The sequence below is a fragment of the Podarcis erhardii genome (assembly GCF_964252035.2).
Source record: "Podarcis erhardii genome assembly, chromosome: 7".
In the NCBI taxonomy this organism is placed as follows: Eukaryota; Metazoa; Chordata; class Lepidosauria; order Squamata; family Lacertidae; genus Podarcis; species Podarcis erhardii.
The window spans coordinates 86,912,974-86,932,172 of NC_138511.1; the positions used below are offsets into that span (position 1 = coordinate 86,912,974).

Below are 19,199 nucleotides of genomic sequence, written 5' to 3' on the forward strand. Positions count from 1 at the left end.
TATGCTTCCGTGCCCATGTGCAACAGGGCAGCTAAAATGTGTACACTTGCCAGCTTGAAGAGCTCGCCCCACCCACTCCAAGCATAGCATTAATAATAATACTACTGATAATAAATTTTTATTTATACCCCGCCCTCCCCAGCCAAGACCGGGCTCAGGGCGGCTAACAACCAATAATAAAAACAAGTTGATTAAAATACAATTTAAAAGATTAAGATACAACATTAAAACAATTAGGGAGCAATCTCATCATAGGAGGAGAAAGGAAAAAGAAAGAGGGGGAGGGAATCAAATTGGCTCCAAGCCTAAGGCCAGGCGGAACAACCCTGTCTTACAAGCCTTGCGGAAAGAAATCAGATCCCGCAGGGCCCTGGTCTCAAGAGACAGAGCGTTCCACCAGGCCGGAGCCAGTGTTGAAAAGGCCCTGGTTGAGGCTAATCTAACTTCCTTAGGGCCCGGGACTTCTAGGGTGTTGCTATACGTGGACCTTTAGGTCCTCTGTGGGGCCTACCAGGAGAGGCGATCCCGTAGGTACGAGGGTCCTAGGCCGTGAAGGGCTTTAAAAGTCAAAACCAGCACCTTAAATCTGACCCTGTACTCCACCGGGAGCCAATGCAGCTGGAAAAGCACTGGGTGAATATGCTCCGATGGCAGAGACCCTGTGAGGAGCTTCGCTGCAGCATTCTGCACCCGCTGGAGTTTCTGGGATAGCTTCAAGGGCAGCCCTGCATACAGCGAATTACACTAGTCAAGCCCATTAAGATCCAGCTATGCCCCCGATTTATTTACTTTCGCTATTTATGGTGGTGATCAGGGATGAGGAACCTTTTTTTGCCTACGCAGGCCGGATCTTTGTTAGGATCTAGCCTCATGGGCCAGGTTTGACCACCTGCCCATCACCTGACATCACCAGGACACTTTGATTTGGTGCTTTGAAGTCCCAAAGTTGGGCCTGCAAAGCTCCGTGTGCTGCTGACCCAGCAGTCTTTGGTTCCACCGGCCATCAGCTTCCCCTTGCCACTTCTCTGCTTGGAAACATGCTGAAAGCACGTATTAAGGATCCCAATTCTGTGCTAGAAGCACCAACTCTACCTGCTCTGTCACGTATGACATCAGGTGTGGAGTGGCAGGTGTAGAAAAATTGACCCGCAGGCTGAGTTCAGCCAGTGGCCCAGAGATTCCCCGTCTCTGGCCTAGAAGAAGTTGTCAGCCCTTGGACCAAACCCAAGCTGCTGCTTTCTAGCCTTTATTCTGATCTCAAAGGCAGAAGAAGGGTGTTGTGGACAGCAGCTGAGGCAATGAGATTCGAAAGCAAGGAATCTGGGATGATACCATGGGGGACCTGGCTCACTCCCTTAAATAAGAATAATAAAACTTATAGAGTTGTAAGGGACTGGCAGAATCCGAGACCAGGGAGAAGAGTTGGTGGAAGAAGACTGGAAGAAATTTTAAATTTATTTACAGAAACATTGCAAAATTTTTGAAAGTTGATGACGTTGAAATGAAATGAAGGGGTTCTAGTAATAAGGCAAAATAAGAATATGTAAGAATGAATTGATACTAGATGAAAATTTGAAGCTATAATATGTGAGAAAAAAAATTAAGGATAAATCAACAGGGTATGAATTTGCTGAAGCAATTTTTAAATGGAATACAAAAAAGGGAGGTGTGAGGAAGTCAGGAAAATAAGTTAATGAACGGTGAGAAATTAAAAAGAGGGATTTATATTTTTTCTTCTTTCTTTTTCTTTCTATGTTAAATGTTTGTATTTTTGTGTTGTTGTATTTCTTTTGTGGTTTTTTCCTATTTATTGTTTTATAACTTTTTTCTTGTTAAAACTTAATAAAATATCATTAAAAAGAAAAAAAAGAAGGGACTACATGGGTCATCTAGTCCAACTCCCTGCACTGCAGAAATCTTTTGTCCAACACGGGGCTCGAACCCATGACCCTGAAATTAAGAAACTCATGCTCTACCAACTGAGCTATTGCCCCTTTCCAGGAAGTTAGTGGCTGACCATTGATGAGAGAAACATCAAAGTCCTGCAACTGAATTTAACCCCTCATTTGTTTCTATCCACCTTCTCTCCAGATATTTGACACCTTTAGTAAACAGCCCAGTCCAGGAACACACCAAGTCCTTCAGATCTTTCCATGGGGGCAATGCTTTCGCTGCTCCCCTTTCAGCCCCCAGAGACTGATGTAGAGGCTGCATCAACACAAGAGGCAGAGGTTGGACAGAATCATTTATTGGCTATGGTCTTTTTTACAACGGGGTGTTAAAATTAAATACGTAACAGGAAACGGGAGAACTGCCTGAAGAGGCCTCCCTCACTGTGAAGAAGCCATGATGCTGGAGACACCTGAAAGGGAAGCAGAAAGAGGGAGACTTAAAAGGTGGAGATGCCTTTGAGCAAGTCGGACCAGCGACCCATCAAGGCTAGGACTGTCCAACCAGCAATGGCTTCACTGAGGAGTAACCTTGGGGTTTTTTTTAATGCAAAGCAATGATCTACAACTGAGTTCTCCCTTCTACAGCAGGGGGCACAGTACTCACACTGATTTGTCAACCACAGGCATTTGCCAACCCCCCCCCCCAGGAATATTGTAAAGAAGAAGGTTCACACACTTAAATGGGATACTTGCAGAGTCTGTACAGACACTGTAATTCTGCACAAAGACAGAAATTCAATAGAATTCCATGTTTCCATATAGATACACACACACACACACACACACACACAGTATTTTTCGCTCTATAAGATGCACCTTTTCCCTCCTAAAAAGTAAGGGGAAATGTGTGTGTGTGTCTTATGGTGCGAATGCAGGCTGCGCAGCTATCCCAGAAGCCAGAACAGCAAGAGGGATCGCTGTGCAGCACTCCCTCTCGCTGTTCTAGCTTCTGGCTTAGCCGCCCGCAGCCTCTTCAGGGCAGTGGGGAGCCTTCATCAGCTGGCGGAAAAGCCCCCAAGAACCGCGTGGAGCATGTGTGTGGCTCTTGGGGGCTTTTCCCCGAGGAGATGGGCTGCCCTTCTCCCTCCTCGGGAAAAAGCCCCCAAGCGCCGCACACACGCTCCACGTGGCTTGTGAAAGGGAGCACTGAGCAGTGCTTGGGATGCATTCAGGATCCGCTCAGCACTCCCTTTAAGCAATATCTTTTTTCTTGCATTCCCCCTCTAAAAACTAGGTGCGTCTTATGGTCAGGTGTGTCTTATGGAGCGAAAAATACGGTATATTCCCCCCCCTCCCCAGCTATCACGCAGGCATGGGTGAACTCTCTTTCTCTGGCCCTTAAGACTCTGTCCAGCCACATCCCCTACTGGCCCTGTGCTGTGTCGTCCTCTGGTGATTCTTCATGGCTGGGTTGTGTCTTTGCATTGGGACAATAAGGTAAAGGTAAAGGGACCACTGATCCTTAGGTCCAGTCGTGGCCGACTCTGGGGTTGCGGCGCTCATCTCGCTTTATTGGCCGAGGGAGCCGGCGTACAGCTTCCGGGTCATGTGGCCAGCAGGACTAAGCCGCTTCTGGCGAACCAGAGCAGCGCACGGAAACGCCGTTTACCTTCCCGCCGGAGCGGTACCTATTGATCTACTTGCACCTTGACGTGCTTTCGAACTGCTAGGTTGGCAGGAGCAGGGACCGAGCAACGGGAGCTCACCCCGTTGCAGGGATTCAAACCGCCAACCTTCTGATCAGCAAGTCCTAGGCTCTGTGGTTTAACCCACAGCGCCACCCACTCTTGCTTATCCAGACAAGAGGATGGAGAGTGTGTGACTGAACACACCTTCCACTCATATGTAGTCCCTCGGAGATGACCCACTTCTGCTATAAATATGTGCCTGAATATGGTGGGCAATGCCAGCAGTGATTGGGAGCAGGATCTTTCATGCCCTAAGTCATTAGTAAGATGAGTAGGCAAACCTGTTCAGTTTATCGACAGGCCACTGAACTTAGCTTTGCTTCTTGCTAGCAAATTGCAGAGAGCTCACCAGCCCTGCTTGCAGCACAGCCCCCGTCTAGCTTAGGAGATGCTTCAAGAAAGAGGAGGACAAGAGCCTCATTGGTTAGAGAAGCCGAGAAGATGCTCACTGTCAAAGTCTATCTTCTCCACAATGTTCTTGGGCTTGATGCTCTCCTCCTGGTTGCAGATGAAGATTGTGCCAGGCTCCGTCTCTGTCCAGCCGTATTTGCTCATCCAAGACTTCAGCTGGTTGTCTGCAATAAACAAGAGAAGCATCAAGGGGCTGGGCAGAGGATGGACATGCTATAAAATAAGTTTCATCCTGCACAGCAAACAAATCCCAGTGGGGGAGCAGACATGACTCAACACTAAATGCTAAAAGCAGCAGAATTCTAAATAACAGCCCAGAACCATGGAGGAGGAGAAAACAGATTAAATTAAAAAGCCTGGGGGGAAACAAAATGATCTGTCTGACATCAAAATGCCAGTGCTGGTGCCATCGTCAGGAAACCCCACTCCCAACCTTAAGGTGATATCACATACCAAGATCAAAAACAGCTTCCAAGGTTTCACTTGGCCTCAGTTGATGCAAAAAGGACAGAATCCTACCTCTCCACTGAAGAACATACACAGATCTGTAGGCGCAGACCACCCCCCAATTCAATCTGGCTTGTTAAGAAAATTCCCAAACCCAGATCCACGGGCAACTTTGGGTCATTTCTCTAAGGTAGTCTATTTTAAAGTTTTTATGTGTTTATATACCTATTGCACTTTTAAACTTCAAATCTATCGTTGTATATTGTTTTAAGTGTTTGTTTTGCTATTGGGATTGTAGTTCCATTTGCGTTTCTCAAGCTGGTCTCTGACTGTAATAAATTTCATCTGTACACAGAAGGCTGCCCAGCAACCCATTTCTTTCCTTACATCCACCCCAAAAACCAGTGTTCCTTCTCTGCCACGTATAAAAATATTTCTCTAGTTCCTAGCTTTAAAAAGAGGTAAATGTATCTTAAAAAGCAGAGACATCACTTTGCTGCCAAAGGTCCGTATAGTTAAAGCTATGGTTTTCCCAGTAGTGATGTATGGAAGTGAGAGCTGGACCATGAAGAAGGCTGATTGCCGAAGAATGGATGCTTTTGAATTCTGGTGCTGGAGGAGACTCTTGAGAGTCCCATGGACTGCAAGAAGATCAAACCTCTCCATTCTGAAGGAAATCAGCCCTGAGTGCTCCCTGGAAGGACAGATCCTGAAGCTGAGGCTCCAAGACTTTGTTCACCTCATGAGAAGAGAAGACTCCCTGGAAAAGACCCTGATGTTGGGAAAGATGGAGGGCACAAGGAGAAGGGGACGACAGAGGACGAGATGGTGGGACAGTGTTCTCAAAGCTACCAGCATGAGTTTGACCAAACTGCGGGAGGCAGTGGAAGACAGGAGTGCCTGGCGTGCTCTGGTCCAGGGGGTCACGAAGAGTTGGACACGACTAAACGACTAAACAACAACAACAAATGTATAGAAGGAAGATTTCTAAAGTAACTGAATTATTTTTCCTGGCTCATATTGGACCACAAGAAACTCTTCATGGACAGGGATGGTCAGAGGATCGCTACTGATGCAACGAAATTATCACTAAACCCAGAGGCCAATTCCCAAACTCAACAAAGCAGGGCCAGTTTATGGCTGAAATCAAGGCCACATATCTAAAACATCTGCTAGTCATCAAAAAAAGGGATAGCAAGACCCTGGGCATCTTCACACATCCCTGCAAATCATGTCTTGCTGCACAAAAGCAAATCCTGTCTGCTTTGCTCCTCCCTGCTAGTGTACAGCTAGAATAAACCATGTACCCTGGCTCACCATTGCACCCAAAACAAGGACCATTGTTTGTCTGGCAAGCGAATCATCACTGTAGTTTGTTTGGAGTGGGAAGTGGAGAGCCTATATTCCAGGTTTGCAACAGTATACAGTGGTGCCCCGCAAGACGAATGCCTCGCAAGACAGAAAACTCGCTAGACGAAAGAGTTTTCCGTTTTGGAGGTGCTTCGCAAAACGAATTTCCTTTGGGCTTGCTTCGCAAGACGAAAATGTCTTGCGAGTTCCTGCGGGTTTTTTTCCCTTTCCCCCCCCTTTTCTAAGCCGCTTATCCGCTAAGTCGATAAGCCGCTAAAAGCCGCTAAACCGCTAATAGCGCTAATCTGCTAAGCCGTCAATGGGCTTGCTTCGCAAGACGAAAAAACCGCTAGACGAAGAGACTCGCGGAACGGATTCTTTTCGTCTTGCGAGGCACCACTGTACAAGGGATCGTAATACATTTCCTCAACACTACTGCAATGCGCTCTACCTGGGGTTACCTTTGAAGGTGACTCGTAAACTGCAATTAATTCAGAATGTGGCAGCTAGACTGGTGACTGGGAGTGGCCGCCGAGACCATATAACACCGGTCCGGAAAGATCTTCATTGGCTCCCAGTACGTTTCTGAGCACAATTCAAAGTGTTGGTACTGACCTTTAAAGCCCTAAACGGCCTCGGTCCTGTATACCTGAAGGAGTGTCTCCACCCCCATGGTTTTGCCAGACACTGAGGTCCAGTGCCAAGGGCTTTCTGGTGGTTCCCTCGCTGTGAGAAGTGAGGTTACAGGGAATCAGACAGAGGGCCTTCTCAGTAGTGGCGCCCACCCTGTGGAATGCCCTCCTATCAGATGTCAAGGCAATAAACAACTCTTTTACTTTTAAAAGACAACTGAAGGTGGCCCTGTTTAGGGAAGTTTTTAATGTCTTATATTGTATTTTAAATGTTTGATGCTGTATTGTTTTTAATATTCAGTTGGAAGCTGCCCAGAGTGGCTGGGGAAACCCAGCCAGATGGGCGGGGTATAAATAATAGTACGGTAAAGGTAAAGTGACCCCTGACCATTACGTCCAGTCGTGACCAACTCTGGGGTTGCGGCGCTCATCTCACTTTATTTTGAACTGCTAGGTTGGCAGGAGCAGGGACTGAGCAACGGGAGCTCACCCCGTCACGGGGATTCGAACCGCTGACCTTCTGATCAGCAAGTCCTAGGCTCTGTGGTTTAACCCACAGTGCCACCCGCGTCCCATATAAATAATAATAATAATAATAATAATAATAATAATAATAATAATAATGTGAGGAAGAGCAAAGCACACGCAAGTCACTTGTACATGGAAAACCCTGGTTGATGGCTCACTGTGATATGTGCACATCGCTGATGTTATATGTTCCTGAGCTTCTGAGAATGTGTGCAGGATACACACCCTAATAATTACTCACCTGTGAGGTCGCCCAGCATCTTTGCCAGAAGCCAGCGGTCAATGTGCTGGTACGTGATCCCCACCACATGACAGATAACTGCAGAGAGACAGGACAAGAGGCTTAGAATTGTGGTTCAACATGGGCTCTGAATGAACACAGGTTGCCATTCCTCAGTTAAGGGAAACCATGGTTAATGCTAGCCAAGGTTTCCTTTAACCAAGGAAGTAAATATCAAGTTGAATCCCTGTGCTTTAAGTGAGGGGGGAACTTGCTCTGGGAAGGGGCTGTGGAAGGCCAGAAAGTACAGTGGTACCTCGGGTTAAATACGCTTCAGGTTACAGACGCTTCAGGTTACAGACTCCGCTAACCCAGAAATAGTACCTTGGGTCAAGAACTTTGCTTCAGGATGAGGACAGAAATCGTGCAGTGGCAGTGGGAGGCCCCATTAGCTAAAGTGGTACCTCAGGTTAAGAACAGTTTCAGGTTAAGAACGGACCTCCGGAATGAATTAAGTTCTTAATCCGAGGTACCACTGTACCCATTGGTAAAACCATAGCCTTGTAACGACCACTCCTCTTAAGGAGGCTGAGGAGAGCACATAAACAAACATGGAGCTCAGAAGAGAGTGCTCAGCTCCTCAGGGAAAGGGAAGAATGTGCAAGATGGTAGGCAAAGCAAGCACACTTCTTCCTTTAATCAATCTGGCATCATTTATTCATTCATAATCCTTTATTAGGCATAATACACCACACATTAACTAACAAGCATCATATACAGACTGTATAAAATAAGGGCTCAACGGACACAGTTTATTCCAGTCTTATTCTTAACACCAAGAGATAAATCAATGAATATAGATAATATAATACAGCATAGCAACATCACCTACCATTAAAAACCACTAAGTCTCTTTATCATGGCCCATTCTTTCTTCATGGACAGCACTTAAAAATTCAACCGCTATTAAAGTAATTTGATCATCGCTGTCCGCCAACAGGTCTTGAACAGTTGGTTGTGTAATCATCTGTCTATTAAATTTTAGGGCCTCAAATAATTGTCTTCTGGCATAACTGCCAAAATCACAGGAAAAGAATATATGCTCTAAAGTATCGGGTTCCTGTTTTCTATATTTGCAGAGACGCTCTAATTCTGGAATAGCTAAGTATCTTCCTCTCACTACCACCGAGGGAAACATGTTAAATCTGGCCAACATAAACAGCCTACATGAATCATGCTTCTTCAGATTTGTCATGTATCCCTTTTGGAAATCTCTACACAAAGGGAGATTTAAGTGGATAGGAGAGCAGGTGCTGAGCTTTGCAACCTCAAGCATGGTGAGAACACTTTTTTCTGTGAGAGTCTTCCTGATAGTTTCCCATATATCTTTGGGATCAGAGATTTCAAAGTCAGTTAGAGTGAGCCCTATCAAATCCAGTTTTCTCCTGCAAATGAATGATAGATTGTAGATTGGACTATCACTTAGAAGATCGTAAAGTAGAGAATTAGGGGATAGGGCTCTATAATGAAGGAAGATCCAATATTTCAGGGTCCTCAGCCAGGGCATCATTTATCTGAAGGGCTGATTTTCCGCACAACCAACAACTTTTCGGTTTAACCAAAAGGAGTTACGTATCGTTAAGGGCTGTATTCAGTGCTGCAATGGGAGAATCCTGCTGGCATAACAGGCCTTCCTTTCCCACTCTTCCCTGCTCCCATAATCTGCTCTGGGGGGGACCCCCAACTCCAATTTTGAGGGGGTGCAGGAGGCAGAGGTGCAACATTGAACACAGTCCTAAAAGAAATATAGTAGACTGTATTAAGTTAAAGTTGAGAAATAAGTAATAAGGACTTGCTGAGCTAATAATTTAAATTGGAATACAAGAAGGGGAGGTGTGAGGAGGTCTGAGAAACAAGTTAAAAGAAAATAAGTAATTGAAATTTTATGTGTTTTTAATTGTTTGTAAGTTTTGGATTTTTGTTATTTTTAGCTTATTTTTGTTTTTGTCTTGTTTTTAAAAAAGCTAATAAATATTGATTAAAAAAAAAAGAAATATAGTAGACTGGATTTTAGCGTCTGAAGGGGAAGGAAGGAGAGTAGAGCAGCACACTTACATTTCCTAACGGAGTCCTCAAAGCCAGTGATCCCATCCAGGAGATCCATGTTCTCATCTAGGGCTTGCTAGGAAGGAAACACACAAAGATATCACTTTGAATCAAAGCAGCTGAGCCATACACCCTTCACATCCCACCCCGATATTAGCAAGGAGAAGCTAAACTTGCTTTTGAAGTTTAATGAAGCTAAAAATACACCCAAACAAAAGTACATTTAAAGAGCTGCAAAGAGAAAAAAAAAAAGGAATTGCAGAACATCAGAAATAAAAAATTTAAGGCAGCCACATCAGTACACTTATCAAATGCAGCGCACTTAAAAAAGCTCTGTGTATGCTTTCAATACTAATGGATATGCTTATGTTTTCTTTTCTTTTTAATTTCAACTCCTATCAAAAAGATCTCACAGCTGTTTACATACACAATAAGTTAAAGAAGAACCACTTCAAATGATTTGCGCAACAAATCCACAAACAGTATCTATATCCATCAATTTTATACAAAGGAAATAAAATCAAAGAGGCGGGGTAATTGATAATAGAATATTTCAAACAACACAACATGCATGCACTTATTCATCCATTCTCACTCACCATCCACTTCACACAATCACTATAACTATTCCCTAGGTGCAAGCATTACCTTGATCAGCCACTCATAAATAAACCACTCATATTCACCAGTATTACAACCCATATGCAAAGGGTCACTGCCAAGTGTACACAAATGCCTGAGCCCCACTGGACTATCTAATACTCCTCTTCCATCTCTCACCGGACAGGGGCCCAGATCTATACTAGGGAAGGCTCTTGCCCTGGAGAGTATCTAACTCGTTCCATCCACTCACTCCAAAGGACAGAATCATAGCTTAAAGTGCTGTATTTTTCGCTCTATAGGACGCACTTTTTCCCCTCCAGAAATTAAGGGGAAATGTGTGTGCATCCTATGGAGCGAATGCAGGCTCCTTGGCTTCAGCGATAGCAATGTGAAGCCTCCGAAGCGCAGAGGGAGAGCTCCCTCCACGTTCCGGAGGCTTCGCATTGCTTTCGCCGAAGCCTTGAGAGCGAGAGGGGTGCGCACCGACCCCTCTCACTTTCCAGGCTTCAGGGATAGCCGCCTGAAGACTTTGGAGCGCAGCGGGACCTCGCGCTGTGCTCCGAAGCCTTCGGGTTCCTTTTGCTGAAGCCGGGAGAGCAAGACTCTCCTGGCTTCAGCAGAGAGGGAGAGCTGCGCAGCGCCCCTTCGGCGAAGCGGGAGGTGAAATGGAAGGGGCTCCGTTTCTCCTGCCGCTTCGCTGAAGGGGAGCTGAGCAGAGAGGGGGAGATTTTTTTCCCCCCTGTTCTCCCCCTCCTATGGTCTGGTGCGTCCTATAGAGCGAAAAATACAGTACATGCTACACACCCTCAACATCCGTTAAAGAATCAACCAACTCTGGTAGCAGACACAAACACCAGCCTCACCATCAATGTGACCCTGAAGATCACCAACCACTCAAGGTGTTTTGCCTCTATGCTCCTGTCGACATGTCCTGATTGTTCTGATTGTTTTTGAAACAAACAAAAGAAAAGCGAAGACAAGACAAGTTTCAACCTGGCAATCATCTCTTGGGCTCGTATGTCATTCAAAAGCAAAAAAAAAATTCAAATTTTTTTTTTGCAAATCACAAAGGATTGTTGAGTAAGAGATGAGCTTGGCTTACCCAGAAAGCCTGGAAGTGACAGGTCTCCAGCAGCTCACCCAGGTATAAGATCTGACGGATGGGTCTCTCCTCTTGCTGGGAGAAATGGCATTAAGGCGGCAAATGGCACAGGGGGCAAGGTGTGAGGTTTCTTGCCCCAAATCTTAGGGATGGGGCAGGCTACGAGATATTAACAGCCCACTGTATAGTCAGAACAGAGGTCTTTACGCAGCTACAGGAAAGACACTATTACCCGTTAATGTAAGCAGAAGGGCATCCTTTCTTAAATACTGTTGCAGGGTCATCACAAGGACAGTAATTCCACAGATTAATTCACCCCTCCCACTCCTTCTGTGTTGGAACTCATATTTGGGGACTTCCCTAGCTCTTTTCTGGCCCATGTAGGACCAGTCTGGATAGTTAGCCTTGGTGAAGACTTGACGTTTTCATCCCTCAAAAAAGTTTTTGATTTGAGTTTCCACTGAAATGAGGCTGCACTTTAATGTTATTATGTTGTATTTTAATCTTGTTTTTTAAGCTGCATTTCAATCAATCATTTTATATTTGGTGTCAGCCGCCCTGATCCCAGTCTTGGCTGGGGAGGGCGGGGTATAAATAAAATTATTATAATTATTACTATTATTATTATTATTACTAGCACCAACTTTATTTCTTGCTGGAGAGAATCTAATAGACGTTTGCTTTCATATTTAAAAGTGAGAGCAGTTGCAGACTCTCTCCCCAGTATTCTTTGGTAAAACCCAGTATCTTTTTATGCAGCCAGCACAATCATAACACCTCCATTCTGCAAGTTATGCATTATACATTGCGCCACTTGCTGGAAACTGCAGGAGGACTTTTGCGCGCCAGTCCTCCTTGAAGGTTTCCCACAGGAATCTGTGAGAACAGGATGCGCCAGTCCTGTTTCCGGCTTGGCAGGGGGTTAGACTCGATGGCCCTTGTGGTCTCTTCCAACTCTATGATTCTATGATGCTGGACTAGATGGACCACCAGCAGGCTCCCATTTTGTTTTTGTGATACCTCCTCCTTACGAAGTGCAGACTGCAGGGAAACATCTCCTACCCCCCCCACCCCCAATCCCTGGTCTTTGGTTACATTTTTTCTCACTTAACGCTCATTCCCAAGAAGAGCTTCAAGGAACCTGAAAACTTGCTCACTACTTTGTGGCATCTTAGGTTAAGGTAAAGGGACCCCTGACCATTAGGTCCAGTCGTGGCCGACTCTGGGGTTGCAGCACTCATCTCGCTTTATTGGCCGAGGGAGCCGGCGTACAGCTTCCGGGTCATGTGGCCAGCATGACTAAGCCGCTTCTGGCGAACCAGAGCAGCGCACGGAAACGCCATTTACCTTCCCGCCAGAGTGGTACCTATTTATCTCCGCAGGCAGCTGGATCGAGGCGGGTCTGGGCTGCTGATTCTTCTAGACCTGTCAGCAGCCTTCGCCATGGTCGATCACGAACTCCTGGACCACCGCCTTGCCAACGTGGGGATCCAGGGCACAGTCCTTCAATGGCTGCGCTCATTTCTCTCTGGTCGGGGACAGAGGGTGGCGCTTGGGGGGGAATTGTCATCCCGCCACTCCTTGGTGTGTGGTGTGCCCCAGGGTGCAATACTCTCCCCGATGCTTTTTAACATCTTTATGCGCCCCCTCGCCCAGCTTGTCCGGAGTTTTGGGCTGGGCTGCCATCAGTATGCTGATGACACCCAACTCTATCTGTTGATGGATGGCCACCCTGACTCGGCCCCAGATACACTGATCAGATGCTTGGAGGCTGTGGCTGGATGGTTACGTGGGAGCCGGTTGAAGTTAAATCCTTCGAAGATAGAGGTCCTCTGGCTGGGACGGGACGACATGGGACTGAGGGGGCAACTCCCATCTCTTGCGGGGGTGCAATTAGTGCCAGCACCGTCCGTTAAGAGTTTGGGTGTAATCTTCGATACCTCCCTCTCCATGGAGGCGCAGATTGCAGCTATAACAAAGGCAGCATTTTTCCATCTCCGCCAAGCTAAGCAGTTGGCTCCTTACCTCTCTTGCCCTGACCTAGCCACTGTGATCCACGCGACGGTCACCTCCAGACTGGATTATTGTAACTCGCTCTACGTGGGGCTGCCCTTGAGACTGACCCAGAAACTCCAGCGGGTGCAGAATGCCGCAGCGAGACTCCTTACGGGGTCTTCGCTTAGAGATCACATTCATCCGGTGCTATACCAGCTGCACTGGCTCCCGGTGGAGTACAGGATCAGGTTTAAGGTGCTGGTTTTAACCTTCAAAGCCCTATACGGCCTAGGACCCTCGTACCTACGGGACCGCCTCTCCTGGTATGCCCCACAGAGGAACTTACGGTCTTCAAATAAAAACACCTTGAAGGTCCCAGGCCACAGAGAGGTTAGGCTGGCCTCAACTAGAGCCAGGGCTTTTTCGGCTGCGGCTCCAACCTGGTGGAACGCTCTGTCACAAGAGACTAGGGCCCTGCAGGACTTGACATCTTTCCGCAGGGCCTGCAAGACCACCACCTGGCCTTTGGTCAGGGCGCAGCCTGACTCCCTCCTTTGGCAATCTTTACAAAACTTTAGTTTATGGTTGCCATCAATTTTGATTTTAATTAATTTTTATAATGTTTTTATAATGTTGTACTGTTTTAGTGTTGTTAGCCGCCCTGAGCTCGGCTTCGGCTGGGGAGGGCGGGATATAAATAAAATTTATTATTATTATTATTATTATTATTATTATTATTATTATTATTATTAATCTACTTGCACATTGACGTGCTTTCGAACTGCTTAGTTGCTGTTAATTTCTGGATTTTTAAAAACGAAATGGACCAGAATGGCTCTTGCAACTGACATAAGCTGGGTGAGATGAAGTATCTTATATGTCCTGACAATTTCAGTGGGAAAGAAACACAACTTTAGCCTAGCTGGCAGCGGTTGCAATGCAGCTTGGGGCTACGGGTGGCACTGAGGTCCAAAAAACTGAAGGTTTACTGCCTTAGGATGGTAATATTTCACATTTTCTTATCAATTTTAGAGCACCCATTGCACTTCACACACATTTTCCCAGGAACTCAACAACTTTGTTAAGAAAAGAACAATAGTGTTGTCCCCCTGTTGTAAGTGGAGGAGCAAGGCATCTGTGAGTTGGAATGGAATGGAAGTTGAATCTGGGACCTCTTGGTTCATTGCTCAAGTCTTTGCTCCTGTGCAGCACTCCCCCTCGGATAAAGGATACATGAGCCTGGTCAATCATGCACTTGCAGAGCGTGAAATCTGTGTGGGGCAGGTTGGTCAGAGCTTTCAGGAGGATCTGGGCAGTGACTGTGGTTTGGAAGAAGGCAGGGTTAAACTGATACCTGGATATGAGATAAAAAGAAAGAATATATTGGGGCCTCAGACAGAAAGAAGATCAGCATGTATGCATTGGTACTAGAAATTAATGGCCAAGACTGAATTAGGTCTACCCGGTGTGCCTAGGACCATCGTACCTACGGGACCGCCTCTCCCGGTATGCCCCGTGGAGGACCTTAAGGTCCATAAATAGCAACACCCTAGAGGTCCTGGGCCCTAAGGAAGTCAGATTAGCCTCAACCAGAGGCAGGGCCTTTTCAACACTGGCCCCGGCCTGGTGGAACGCTCTGCCTCATGAGACCAGGGCCCTGCAGGATCTGATTTCTTTCCGCAGGGCCTGTAAGACAGGGTTGTTCTGCCTGGCCTTTGGCTTGGAGCCAATTTGATTCCCTGGGTCAAGTTGGGCCCCCAAACACACCTAGTTTGTCCTCACTTCTTGGAACTGCTTTCAATAGCGGACTCACCCCCTCACCCCCAAAAAAGGTCAAGCAAGCAGCCACTCACAGTTTGAGCACAGCCAGGTTGGCCTCCAGGTCATAGGCATTCTCCTTGGCTTGCGTCTCCACGTAGCGCTCTAGCGTGGCCAGATTCTCCGGGTTGTACCTGAAACCCAGAAAAGGTTGGGGGTGAGGACCGCCAGGCTAAGGACTCATCCAAACCATACGCTGGCAGCACCACGGTGCTACATTTAGCACTCGTGGCTTACCCTCCACCCCCCAAAACAATCCTGGGAGCTGTGGTTTGTTTAGGGCACTGAGAGTTGTTGGGAGACCTCCTCCCGCCATTTCACAGAACTACAATTCCCAGAGTGGTTTGACAGCCGATGCCTCCTTCACAGAGGAACTCTGGGGATCATCGCTCCAGGAAGCGGGGGGGGGGGGGGGGGGAGGGAAGCCTCCCAACAATTTTCCTATACAGTGGTGCCTCGCAAGACGAAATTAATCCGTTCCGCGAGTCTCTTTGTCTAGCGGTTTTTTCGTCTTGCGAAGCAAGCCCATTGACGGCTTAGCGGATTAGCGCTATTAGCGGCTTATCGGATAAGCTGATAAGCGGCTTAGAAAAAGGGGGGAAAGAAAAAAAACCCCCGCAGCAACTCACAAGACATTTTCGTCTTGTGAAGCAAGCCCATAGGAAATTCATTTTGCGAAGCGCCTCCAAAACGGAAAACCCTTTCGTCTAGCGGGTTTTCCGTCTTGCGAGGCATTCGTCTTGCGGGGCACCACTGTACGGTGGTACCTCAGGTTACAGACGCTTCAGGTTACAGACTCCGCTAACCCAGAAATAGTAAGAACTTTGCTTCAGGATGAGAACAAAAATTGTGCTCCGGTGGGGTGGCCGCAGCGGGAGGCCACATTAGCTAAAGTGCTACCTCAGGTTAAGAATGGACCTTCAGAACGAATTAAGTTCTAAACCAGAGGTACCACTGTATTGGAGACTCCCAAGCTGGTTGTAATGAGCGATTTAATATCCTGGCCAAGGCTTCCCTGTTGGGAGGACTTCCAGGCCTCCATGACAACCATGGGGTTACCTGCAAACGACCCATTTCAGGACACTACAGCAAGGCACCAAGGAGGGTAAATGACGAAGTACAGGACCTGATTGTTAAAGCCCCCAGAGCCAGGCCCCCATGAAGAATCCAGAGATTGTGTTGTGTATTATTTTATATACATTCATAGACACTGAGGAGCAGCCGTACATAGCGGAATACTCAATTTATTCAGAATGGCATAACCACAGTCCCATGCAAAATTTCCTGGAAGAACCCAATACAGTGGTAGCTCGGGTTACAGATGCTTCAGGTTACAGACCAGAAATAGTACCTTGGGTTAAGAACTGCTCCAGGACGAGAACAGAAATCGTGCTGCGGCGGTGCAGCGGCACCAGGAGGCCCCATTAGCTAAAGTGGTGCTTCAGGTTAAGAACGGACCTCCGGAACGAATTACGGTAAGTTCTTAACCCAGGGTACCACTATAGTTTCAACACATTGCCTAGGTGTACATCTCAAGGCAAAGTCGCTCGGGGACAGTTTGGGTGACAAAAGCGGCTAGTAAAAGTCTGTATAGTTAAAGCTCTGGTTTTCCCAGTAGTGATGTCTGGAAGTGAGAGCTGGACCATAAAGAAGGCTGATTGCCGAAGAATTGATGCTTTTGAATTCTGGTGCTGGAGGAGACTCTTGAGAGTCCCATGGACTGCAAGAAGAACAAACCTCTCCATTCTGAAGAAAATCAGCCCTGAGTGCTCACTGGAAGGACAGAACCTGAAGCTGAGGCTCCAAGACTTTGGCCACCTCATGAGAAGAGAAGACTCCCTGGAAAAGACCCTGATGTTGGGAAAGATGGAGGGCACAAGGAGAAGGGGACGACAGAGGACGAGATGGTTGGACAGTGTTCTCAAAGCTACCAGCATGAGTTTGACCAAACTGCGGGAGGCTGTGGAAGACAGGAGTGCCTGGCGTGCTCTGGTCCAGGGGGTCACGAAGGGTTGGACACGACTAAACAACAACAACAACAACAGAAGCATTTGCCGCTCTTTTAATGACACCCCTCCCCAAAAGCGGCCACCTGAGGCAGTTGCCTCGCTCTGTCTAATGGTGGGGCCGGCTTCGTGTGGAAGCAAGGCGTTCTGAAATCTGTGGTTAGTCTGTCTAAGGGAGCTGTACTGATCAACCAAGTGAAAGTTTGCAGTCCTCAGAATGGATGCTTTTGAATTCTGGTGCTGGAGGAGACTCTTGAGAGTCCCATGGACTGCAAGGACATCAAACCTCTCCATTCTGAAGGAAATCAGCCCTGAGTGCTCACTGGAAGGACAGATCCTGAAGCTGAGGCTCCAAGACTTTGGCCACCATAGGCGCCGACTCCATGGGGCCTGAGGGGGCCCGAGCCCCCTCAAAAATTCGTTTGGGGGGGGCTCTGCCCCCCCAATAATTTAAGAAAATTATATTACTGCTGCGAAGAGGTGGGAGGGAGAGGAGGCCCCTTGGGAGGAGCGGGCAGGTGCTGGGGCGGCAGCGCCGGGCGGGGGCCGAGGGGTGGGCGCCCCCCTGCGCGGGCATCGCCTCGCCGCCGCCGCGGGCTTGGCTGGGCCGCCGGCCGAGGGGAAGCGCCAAACAAGGCCAGGATCCAGGCCCGCCCCGCTCTCCTTATTTGGTGCCCGGTTCCGGCTCCCGGGTGGCCTCCTCCCACCCGCTCTCGCTACCAGTGGAAAGAGAGACGGAGGTGCAGCGGAACCCGCAGCCTTTGCAGGCGCCGCCCGGCCGCGGGAGGGGAGCGCGGAGGAGCCCCGCGGGCCTGGGCCCGGCCAGCCGAGCCCTCCCGAATTGCGCCCCGCAGCCAGGATCTTGTGGCGAGGATCCCGGTATGGCCCCCCCCCAATATTTTTTATAAGTCGGTGCCCCTGTTGGCCACCTCAGGAGAAGAGAAGACTCCCTGGAAAAGACCCTGATGTTGGGAAAGATGGAGGGCACAAGGAGAAGGGGACGACAGAGGAAGAGATGGTGGGACAGTGTTCTCGAAGATATGAACATGAGTCTGACCAAACTGCAGGAGGCAGTGGAAGACAGGAGTGCCTGGCGTGCTCTGGTCCAGGGGGTCACGAAGGGTTGGACACGACTAAACAACAACAACAACAGAAGCATTTGCCGCTCTTTTAATGACACCCCTCCCCAAAAGCGGCCACCTGAGGCAGTTGCCTCGCTCTGTCTAATGGTGGGGCCGGCTTCGTGTGGAAGCAAGACGTTCTGAAATCTGTGGTCAGTCTGTCTAAGGGAGCTGTACTGATCAATCAAGTGAAAGTTTGCAGTCCTCAGAATGGATGCTTTTGAATTCTGGTGCTGGAGGAGACTCTTGAGAGTCCCATGGACTGCAAGGACATCAAACCTCTCCATTCTGAAGGAAATCAGCCCTGAGTGCTCACTGGAAGGACAGATCCTGAAGCTGAGGCTCCAATACTTTGGCCACCTCAGGAGAAGAGAAGACTCCCTGGAAAAGACCCTGATGTTGGGAAAGATGGAGGGCACAAGGAGAAGGGGATGACAGAGGATGAGATGGTTGGACAGTGTTCTCGAAGCTACCAGCATGAGTCTGACCAAACTGCAGGAGGCAGTGGAAGACAGGAGTGCCTGGCGTGCTCTAGTCCAGGGGGTCACGAAGGGTCGGACATGACTAAACAAAACAAAACAAATTCCTTCCAGTAGCACCTTAAAGACCAACTAAGTCAGTTCTTGGTATGAGCTTTCGTGTGCATGCACACTTCTTCAGATACACTGAAACAGAAGTTTCCAGACCCTTCTATATAGTGAGAAGGTGGGGAGGGGTATTACTCAGAAGGGTGGTGGGAATGGGTGATTGGCAGATAGCTGTGATGAGCCTGTTGACGACTCTTAACGACTGCAATAGGTCTTTTCACCTTTTCACCCCTTGCTTTTTCCTGTAAGACCTATTGCAGTCCTATACAACGGGTATAAATGACGTAGCGCAGGCGGGAAAGGCTGCCTCTGAGCACGTGCAGAGTTCCCCTCAAGGAAACAAGGGAAGCCCCCAACCCGCGTCGCTTGGTTCCTGAAGTCGCCCCCGAAGGAGGGTGGTGGTGGTGGTTGCCTTGGTAACCGCGACCAGGTCCCTCCCACCCCACCCCCTGTCAATCAACCCCCCCCCTCCGGGTCATCACCTGTCGATGCCCTTCAGCAGCTTCCCCACGTTCGCCCGCATCTGCTCGAAGAGCGCCATGGCACGCGGAACCGGGAGCGCAGAAGGAGGCGGCGGAAGAGGAAGGGAAAGGACCGCGGCCTCCGCACCGGAAGCGGAAGGAGCAGGAACAG

General features: G+C 48.2%; 1 protein-coding gene across 1 annotated transcript; it reads right to left on the bottom strand.

Moving 5' to 3' along the window:
• Positions 1-2,232: 2,232 nt before the first annotated feature.
• EIF3K (eukaryotic translation initiation factor 3 subunit K) lies at positions 2,233-19,199 on the bottom strand. Its single transcript, XM_081869896.1, has 8 exons — positions 19,049-19,199; positions 14,888-14,986; positions 14,268-14,388; positions 11,040-11,114; positions 9,344-9,410; positions 7,250-7,327; positions 4,090-4,215; positions 2,233-2,362 (listed from the first exon to the last, which is right to left on the bottom strand). The coding sequence occupies exons 1-8, from the start codon at positions 19,105-19,107 to the stop codon at positions 2,331-2,333; spliced, it is 657 nt and encodes a 218-aa protein (XP_081726022.1). The 5' UTR covers positions 19,108-19,199; the 3' UTR covers positions 2,233-2,330.